Source organism: Crassostrea angulata, chromosome 1, assembly GCF_025612915.1.
Source record: "Crassostrea angulata isolate pt1a10 chromosome 1, ASM2561291v2, whole genome shotgun sequence".
Lineage (NCBI taxonomy): Eukaryota > Metazoa > Mollusca > Bivalvia > Ostreida > Ostreidae > Magallana > Magallana angulata.
In genome coordinates, this window is record NC_069111.1 from 23,916,093 (window position 1) to 23,925,456 (window position 9,364).

Below are 9,364 nucleotides of genomic sequence, written 5' to 3' on the forward strand. Positions count from 1 at the left end.
ATGTAGAATAAAAGTTGTGCAGAATATCAAGGGCTTTTATTTGAGACCAATAAAAAAGAGCTGGCCCCTTAAATTAAGGGTCAATAGCCCCTGAAAGATTTTGCTTAATAACTCAAAAACGGTTAGGATTTTGATATGGATGTCGCTGGAAAAGTTGTTTGTTGGGATCTCATAAAGGTCGTAACAATATTATTTTGTAAGTGATTTGTGTAGTATGAGTGTAAAAAGCTTTACATGTTGACATGTACCTGTTTTCATTTGACAAGTTAAGAGAAGCTGTCAGTAACCATTGAGAATTTTCTTTAAAATTGTGGAAAGTACAAAAATCACGAATTGGAACGAAACTTTCACAATTCTGTGTACAGTGAAAGTACATTATAAAAAAGCAAAATTCACAAAAAATGCGCGTGCGTTTTTATGGCAACGCAACCTGTCATCATGGAATTCTTTAAATGTTGTATTTTCAACCTTTTCACAAATATCTATGGGTATACAATATCCAAACAATCTACAGTAAGATGAAATTATAGAAGTATATCAGTTCAATTTTTTTTAATAAAAAAAATACATATTTCTCTTCTTATTCTTAAAAAAAATTCCATTAAGATATGTAAAATAGAGCATTATAGACTTCTTTTCAGATACTTTTTTTCTGAGGCGCAACAGCTTTGACATTTATTTTATAGGCCGTTTTTTAGACAGAAATTTATACTACCGATATAGTGAATAAAAACAGTTAAACAATTTACAAGTTTCCTGTCAAACTCAAAACACTACGTGCCCGTTTCTCGCTTTTCACTTAATGATTATCCCCCTTGATGCGAACTCTCTAGAATTGAAGGGAAAGATGAAGGAGCTCTCTAAAATTAGAGGAAGATAATGATGTACGAGTTCCAGACGATCATCGAAATCAGAGTGACAACACAGGTAAAAGAAACTTTGTGATTATATTGATGATCGCCATCTTTGACAAAATGCTTTTATAATCTACAGTTCCCAAACTGTTTTTGTTTCAGTGATTTTACTGGCTTATTTAGGTCATTTTAATGGACCCATTCCCAATTTAGCTCATGTTTTTCTCAATCAAGTGTCCATAGTTTTTAAGCATGTTTTGCTGATAATTAAGATGCAAGATCACAGCTTATTTTGCTCACTCTTTTTCATTAATGAGCATATATAATGAACCAACCAGGGTAAACTTGCTTTGTGAGCGGTAACTTCACCAGAATTTCCCCAGGAAGAGAAGAAGAAGACGCCCTTTATTTTGAATTAACGATCTATTGCATTGGCCCCAAATGATAATTATCTATTTAAAAAGGTGGTTTGACTGCAGGGGTTAACCCTGTATAGAAAAATAAACATAATCAGATACTCACTGCCAGTTTACATAGGGTTATAAATATGATTATACGGATGATCATTATACTTTGCATTGAAAATTTTAACGGATGTTTATTGCTTTTAGCTGTTTAGCGCTGATACTGAAATTGATTGGTAACTTGTATTTTGTAAATAACTGTGCCAATTAACTTCTGAAATAATCATGAAGCCCTAAATCTACAATTATCGTCAAAAATTGATAATTCCTCTGCACAACAGTTGTAATTTGGTCAAAGGGTAGGACTAATAACCCCCCAAAACGAAAAATAATCATTGTTATTTTGCATAGAATTGTATATTTCATGTTTGTTATTTAGCTTACACAGTTAAGAAACATTTTTTTGATAAAAGGTATAAATAAATAATAAATACTAGATAAAAATTTTCATATTAGATAAGCTTTGAAATTTGAAAAAAATATTGTTACTTTATGTTGAAGTTTTTAAATCATTTTAATTTCAGTATCACTATTTTAAATTTATGTTTCAAATTTATGTCATTGTTAATGTTATGCATTTTTGGAGATTGATCACTCAGTTTGTTATCTATACCTTTTTCTTATCCTGGGCATCTTTAAGATTAAATTATATTCTCTTTTTATTCTTTTTTAGAATACTTAGAAGTATGGATCTCCCCTGTTCCTTTAAAGACCCCATATCCAGTAAAATATGCGGAAAAGACAGGACATCAGATGACAGAGTTATACCAGTTTCTCATTGCCAAAGAAATATTTTGAATCACCTGTTAAAGTACAACATATCAAAAGAAAACATTCAAACCGAAGCAGATCTGCTCAGACTTAGAGGGGGCTTTTTTGATGAGACAAATGTCAGTATTTGTCCTGTACATAGAGCAGAATTTGGTACACAATAGCGTCGTTCTTCATTTTGCATGGTGAAGGCAGAGTGTCAGAAAAGAGACAGTAAAAGACCATATAAAGCCTTAACAAATACTTCTCTGAGCATTGAACAAAGTAAATTTTTGTTTGAAAATGATGACACCCTCATTCCTGTAGGCTCAGGTATGTTGAAGCTCCACAATTTTTATGCATTTGAATTACATGTACCTCAGTTTCTTAGAAACTATTAAAGATATAACATGTTTAATGTAAGTCTGTGTAATGATTCATAATTTGGTGATAATTTATTATATGCCCTATGTATGATAAAAATAATATATTTTAGGAATATGTGGCAAATGTAGAACAGAACTGCTGAAGAGAATGGAGGCCTCAAAAGAGAGTACCGGTATAATGGTAATAACATTGCACTGGGATGTAGACTAATTATAATTCTCTAATCAGTTGATTTCAACAATTGATAAATATTTTATTTAACTAATGAAAGCAAAATGTAATATAGAAATAATCACACCATACTCAGCAATTGAATGACTTTACTGGATAGCTGCACTTAACTTTCAATCAAGCAAATTTAATACTGTAAGCTAAATGAATGACATACATTGAAATTAAATCTTTATGTGATTATCAAAAATTGTGTTCTATTTGTGAACCTTTAGGGTAGGAAGAAATCACCACACCACATTTCTGGAATCATGATATATATATATATATATATATATATATATATATATATATATATATATATATATATATATATATATATATATATATATATATATATATATATAAAATACAAAATGAATATAGTTAATCCACACAAGTAATAAATAATAAAAATAACAGAAAGCCCATTCAAAACTCTACCAGTTTCATTGTTATCTTCAGGAGTAATCTTTAGAAAACTCCTGAAGATTACAATGAAACCGGTAGAGTTTTGAATCAGCTTTCTGTTATTTTTTATTATATATATGTGTGTGTATTAAAGTGAATTGAGTGCTAGAAACCTGTCTTTTACATCATTCCAGGCTCAGAATATGTGTTCTGTAGAAATAGATCCCGATCCCGAGAAAGGTACATATCATATGGAGGATGCTGGGAGTGAACAGGCTGATCAGGTAAAAAATGCAAACATCAGAATTTTACTTTATATGGGATCATGCTGAGTCATACATATATAAGAAGAATTCTTTTTAGAAGTTGCAAAACCACACTAAATCATATTATGAACATCTGTGGGTGGCCATATTTGATATTTCACTCAATAAGCTTATTCTGCTGATTATGCTGTCAGAGGTTTCAATCATTGTTACGGAACACCTCTGGTTTTATCTGTCAAATTATGCAAATAGTTTTTATCCACTAACTCCCTATCATCTATTTGCAGTTTGATTCTTTTAAGTTTTACTGTAACTGTTTTCTACGAAATAGTAAGAAAAGTTTAATTCCGGATCATGAGTTTTTAAGAAATATATTAGTATATACTTATGAAAATTTCTATACATTGTCAATGAAGAATCCCAAGAAGTTGGTTTCCCTAATATTTTTAATGCCTTGTGTCTTATAAATATACTTACTAACTCAATTTTTTTACCTCATATTATACTCCATGCAATGAAGTTGCGAGGGGTTAAATGTTTTTGACTTTTCTGTCAGTCAGTCCTTCCGTCAGTCTTGTATTTTCTCTTGAACCACTGCATGGAATTTAGTGAAACCTTGTAAGCATTTAGAACACAACATGCAGATGTGCATGTTACCAGGACTGATTCCCTTATTTTTCTGGGAGTTTCGGCCCTTTTGAACTTTATTTTTTATTAGACAAAGAAATATATGCAGGACGTTTTTTGCAAGTTATGCCCTTTATCAAATTATTTGGTTATATAATGCATACCTTGCCATACATAATGTGTATCATTGTCAAGTAATAGGGGGTGTGGGGTATTTGAGCTTGTTAACTTTTTCTCTCATTTTGTTTCAAATAATGAATACATTGAATTAAAGTGGCATATTTGAAAATGTTAAAGCAAGTTACCTCTGCAGAATTTATCCATAAGACAATTTATTCTAAAAACTAACTAGGTCATTATCATGAGCTAGCAAGACAACATCTGGTGCAATACAGATTCAAGTTGTTCAAATTGTAATTGCGTAAATATGCACGATTTTTTACATTTCATGAATATATCTCGGTGTAGATGACATAGCATGTGGTACTGCAATGGGCAATTTCTTGAGAAGTGTTTGCTTGATGGACATTAAACTTAGTAATTTAAAGTCTTTTACTTTTTTCAGGAACAAGCGCATATGGATTGTGGAGAACAGGATGAAGTATCAATGTCGGAAACCATTTCAGAATTGTCACAATATTCTGAGTGGCAGGATTCTCAGGAGAGTCCTGGTAGAAAAAGAAAAGCAGCACTGAATGACTTTCTCGCAGCAGTAGATATAAGCCCCATTAAAAAGACTCTTGTTGTTGACTTTGACTTGGCTTCAGAGAGGACGAAACACGATTACAACAAAAAGGCAAAGCAGATCATGCATACTGTGTTAGAAATTCTGGTACCTGAACAGGAAGGGAAACTTGAAAATATGTTGTATTCAGTGCCAGACACAGATAAGATGTTAGATTCTATCTCATCTGCATATAGTAGTATTGCAAGCTGGGGAGCTCAGAGGCAGATCCTTAGTTTGTTAGTACAAGACAACAGCTATAATGATTTGAAAAAAACATATTCCTGAGCTAACTCGCTACAAGTACTCGGCTGCACGTAAACATGCTGCAGCATACGGTGTTGCAACTCCTGTTCCTGATAAAAAACAAGTGCGAGAAAAAGTTTCAAAAGATCAATTGGAACATTTTCTGGATTTCATAATGTCCCCAGCGATTATGACAGATGCACCCTTCGGTGAATGCACTTATAAAATTTCTTCTGGAGAGACTCTGCATGTACCCAAAATGATATTGAACAGTGTACGAACTAGGACAGTAACTCTTTATATGCAATATTGTCGAGAAACAGATTATTGTGAAACTTTATCAGAAAGAACTTACATGAGACTACTAGAAGCAATTGCACCAAGTGTAAGAAAGTCGATGAGAGGAATTGATAATTTTTCAGCAGACGGCTGCCAGGCTTTTGAAAATTTAAAAACAGTAGTGATGACAATTGGTCAAACTGGGAAAGGAAAGAATTGGACTGACAAAGTCAATGATAAACTCACTCGAGGGAAACAGTATTTAAAACTGCACTACAAGGTACATATTTCTGTTGAAATGCATGTAGTTAATGTAGAAGTTACATACCGGTAATTATTTACATGGAACTTTGATTTATTATTTATTCAGATTATTTCACAGGGTTGTTGAAGTTAGTGTACACATTATAGATACATGATAATAGCTTTCCCTTTACAATTGATTGGTAACAGATACATTAATGAAATATGTAAATGAAATGAAATATGATTTCTTTTTCAGCTGCATGTCAATACAGACTCTGAGGTCCCAGACCACTGTTGTAGATTTGGCCTTTCATCTAAGGAGAAGAACTACACTAGTCAATGTGTACATTCTCATCACCTTAAGTGTGATGATTGTGAGATGCTTTCAGAAACTCTGAAAACTATTGAAGAGGCAATAGATACCATTACATTTCCCAATTCTGATGAAAAGGATGATGCAAAATATGTCATATCACAGGTAAATCATTTATATAAGATAAAGGGTATTGCATTTTGATGCTTTAAAAATATAAATTTTATCTATTATATTTATTAAGATTTGATTTTTGTTTTTTGTTAGAGTATTAGAACAATTACTGAATGGAAGAAACATATCATGAGGACTATGAATCAAGAAAGAGCAAGGAAGAAAATTCTGGACTTTTTGCAACCAAATGAAGCTCTCATTGAGAGGGATTGGGCCATGAAATTTCTTCCCTTGCAGTACAGGTAATATTATATATATATTAAATGACTGTAAGTTTTGATATACAGGTGACACTTGATGGCTCGAACATGATTGTTCCACATTCTTGATCTTTTAAAGTGAAATCATGGTCCTGATTTTTTTTCTCCATAAAACTCTATATATTAATCAAATTTAATCTCTCGAACTCTGATCCCTCCAAGTTTTTTATCTCTTAAAGTAAAACCTGGGTCCTGTTTTACATATTTAATTGTTTTTCACTGTTGATAACTTGGTGCTGTGGCTTTATATAAGTGAGAAATTTCAAGAACTTGTGAATATAACAGTAAATTGAACGCTTCTGTAGTTGAAATATTCTGTGATAAGTATATATAAGATACTTAAAAGTTTTTTAAAGTGTAAAAACATATATTACCAAAATTTGGTCGCTCTCTGACCCTTTGCCAACATTAAAAGCATGAGAGAGAGAGAGAGAGAGAGAGAGAGAGAGAGAGAGAGAGAGATTTCAGTCTTTACTACACAATATGCATAAAGACACACCAAAAGAGCCCAGCTTTCAGTACTTTGATTTATTAGTGTAAGTTACGTTCACATAATGGTAAAACTATTTGACCCATTTGCAATGAGCTCTGTAGGAAGTTAAAATAAAGTTCAGACAGCATTTTTCTTGCTAAATAAATGAATCTCCTTGTGCATCTTTGATGTTTTAAGAATATTATTTTGAACATATGCATCATATCTTTATTTCATTTTCAGGGAGTCACAATCAAGCTGGTTTGCTAAGAGGGGCCTTTCGTGGCATGTTAGTATGATCACTTTTAAAGACACAGAGGATACTAGAAGTCTCACAGTTGTCCATGTATTTGATACTGCCACCTAAGATGCGGTCACATCCAATGCTATTTTAAAGGATTTGTTTCGGCATGTTCATTTGGTGAATAGGGACATAAACACCCTGTATATCAGATCAGGCAATGCAGGTTGCTTCCATTCTTCTTACAGTGCAATGTCTATTCCTGAATTGAATAATAATGATTATAATATTTCCATCAGAAGAATGGATTTTTGTGATCCTCAAGCTGGCAAGTCCATATGTGACTGTAAAGCTGCACATATCAAATCCTGTATAAAACGATATGTAAATGAAGGGCACAATGTGCAGACAGCAGCTGATTTCAAAGCAGCCATGGAAAGTACCATGACCAACTTAAAAGTAGTAGTTGCATTACCACCAAATTCTGTGAAAATGTCAAACATTCCAAAAGGTGGTAAAATTGAAAATATCAGCCTATTGCATAATTTCTTTTTTGACAGCAAGACTATTATTGCATGGAAGCAATTTGAAATAGGGACAGGGAAAGAGTTTACAGCTTCCAGTATCCAGTCTACAACTGCATCTGCATGTATAAAAGTCAGAGAGGAAAGCAGCATTTCATGGCAAACTCAAAACAGAAATAGGGTACATGTACATGTATCTGAAACAGTAAGCAATATTAATACTGAAAATGTGGAAAATATTGAGTCAGATCATCAGGGTGAAAATCTGTTTACATGTCCAGAAGAGGGATGTATATTAACATTTATGAGATATGGTCAACTTTGCCTTCATTTGGACAGGGGAAATCATGTGTTTCCATCAAATAGTTTGAATCTTCAAGAGCAGACCCAAAAAAGATATGCTAGTCTTGTTGAATCCAAAATTTCATCGCAGAAGACTTTTGAATATAAAAATGCATCCTCAGTGTTGGAAGTTTCTGTGTTAAATCAGGGCTGGGCGCTGAAGTGTAATAGGGAAGTAAAAAGATTTTCTTCACAGCAGATTTCATTTCTAACTCAGAAATTTAACTTTGGGGAGTCTACTGGATTTAAGTGTGACCCTGAGGAAGTAGCAAAAGAAATGAGACATGTAAAGAATTCTGATGGCTCAAGACTGTTTAGATTTCAGGATATCCTTACCCCATCCCAGATTGGAAGCTTTTTTAGTAGATTATCATTAATAAAGCGCAAAGAATCAAACGCCAATTTCGATGAAAATGATTTGTCAGCAGAGGAATGTAATAATGTTGTGTCACAGCTAGCAGATTTTGCAAGTTCTGTGTTGTAATTTTTAAAGCCTCAATATCATAGCCAAGTTGAATGATAAAAATCTTTTTGGCTTGATAGAACAAAATATATTACTTGAAATAAAATCTTGATACTGTTTGTTCATTTAACATGATGTTATATCAATTATTATTTATGCTGGTATAAAAAGATATTTTTCTGATTTACATACTATTTATGAAACGAGATAAATACAAGCATTTACATTTATATCATCTGCATAAATTTACTTGTATTGCTGTAAAGAGATTTGGGGGGGGGGGGGTAATTTCTTTCGAATTGAATCTACCTGTATTTTACTTCATTTAAGACATTTTAACTTGCATCAATCTTGAATGACTGGTTTATGTTGTCCATGTGAGAATATTTAACAGATCTAAGAGTGAATAAGTCATTGTAAAATGTATATACTTAAATGTTTTCTAAAACTGTCAAGTTCAATTATAGGAATTGTTTGCTAAAATAGGGATTACATGTCATAGATTATTGAATTTTACTTTCTTAAAAAATGTTGCAAAACTTTGCCACTATGCCTTGTCTTATGAATAATTATTGTATGGACCAAATTAGGCCCATATTACTTATTTTAAAGCAAATATTTTTAATACATTTTAAAAAAAGTATTGTTTGTTTATTGAGCTTAATGTGTATCTAAACTGATATTTAATAAACTACAGTGGCGGTACTGAAAATTTTTAGAAAGATGTATTGTTATATAAGGAATAAGGAATCATTCTTTGAGTATTATGAGGTGATAATTTTTGTCGGGACGTGATCAAATCAAATAAAGCCCGAAGGGCTTTATGATAGATTTGATCACGCCCCGACCGAAATTATCATCTCATAATATTCAAAGAATGATTCCTTATTACCTATATTTATATAATTTTAAACCATCGTACGATTAAATATTTAAATATAAATAAGCAAACCCTGCTGGCGCCTCAATTTGACTTTATGAGTTATATAGTACAAAATCGATACGTAGTGTTATCACAGGCAAAGACACTGAAGAATGTAAATATAATGAAATGAGGGCTTGGGGAAAAAGTAATAAAACTTGTCTAATCTGGACACCAATGATTCCATAC

The 9,364-nt window shown here is 32.3% G+C and overlaps 2 protein-coding genes across 2 annotated transcripts; both read left to right on the forward strand.

Moving 5' to 3' along the window:
• Nucleotides 1-860: 860 nt before the first annotated feature.
• Nucleotides 861-5,181, forward strand: LOC128167903 (uncharacterized). The gene is made up of 5 exons (XM_052833891.1): nucleotides 861-927; nucleotides 1,992-2,401; nucleotides 2,565-2,635; nucleotides 3,271-3,360; nucleotides 4,535-5,181. The coding sequence occupies exons 2-5, from the start codon at nucleotides 2,272-2,274 to the stop codon at nucleotides 4,979-4,981; spliced, it is 738 nt and encodes a 245-aa protein (XP_052689851.1). The 5' UTR covers nucleotides 861-927; nucleotides 1,992-2,271; the 3' UTR covers nucleotides 4,982-5,181.
• Nucleotides 5,182-5,402: 221 nt separating this feature from the next.
• LOC128191769 (uncharacterized) lies at nucleotides 5,403-8,384 on the forward strand. Its single transcript, XM_052864053.1, has 4 exons — nucleotides 5,403-5,498; nucleotides 5,721-5,942; nucleotides 6,045-6,193; nucleotides 6,927-8,384. The coding sequence occupies exons 1-4, from the start codon at nucleotides 5,403-5,405 to the stop codon at nucleotides 7,048-7,050; spliced, it is 591 nt and encodes a 196-aa protein (XP_052720013.1). The 3' UTR covers nucleotides 7,051-8,384.
• Nucleotides 8,385-9,364: the final 980 nt, after the last annotated feature.

Coding starts and splice junctions, on each gene's coding strand:
- LOC128167903 (XM_052833891.1), top strand. CDS start 2,272: ATGGTGAAGGCAGAGTGTCAGAAAAGAGACAGTAAAAGACCATATAAA. Junction 2,402..2,564: donor CCTCATTCCTGTAGGCTCAG/GTATGTTGAAGC, acceptor AATATATTTTAG/GAATATGTGGCAAATGTAGA. Junction 3,361..4,534: donor GGAGTGAACAGGCTGATCAG/GTAAAAAATGCA, acceptor TACTTTTTTCAG/GAACAAGCGCATATGGATTG.
- LOC128191769 (XM_052864053.1), top strand. CDS start 5,403: ATGACAATTGGTCAAACTGGGAAAGGAAAGAATTGGACTGACAAAGTC. Junction 5,499..5,720: donor ATTTAAAACTGCACTACAAG/GTACATATTTCT, acceptor TTTCTTTTTCAG/CTGCATGTCAATACAGACTC. Junction 6,194..6,926: donor TTTCTTCCCTTGCAGTACAG/GTAATATTATAT, acceptor TTTCATTTTCAG/GGAGTCACAATCAAGCTGGT.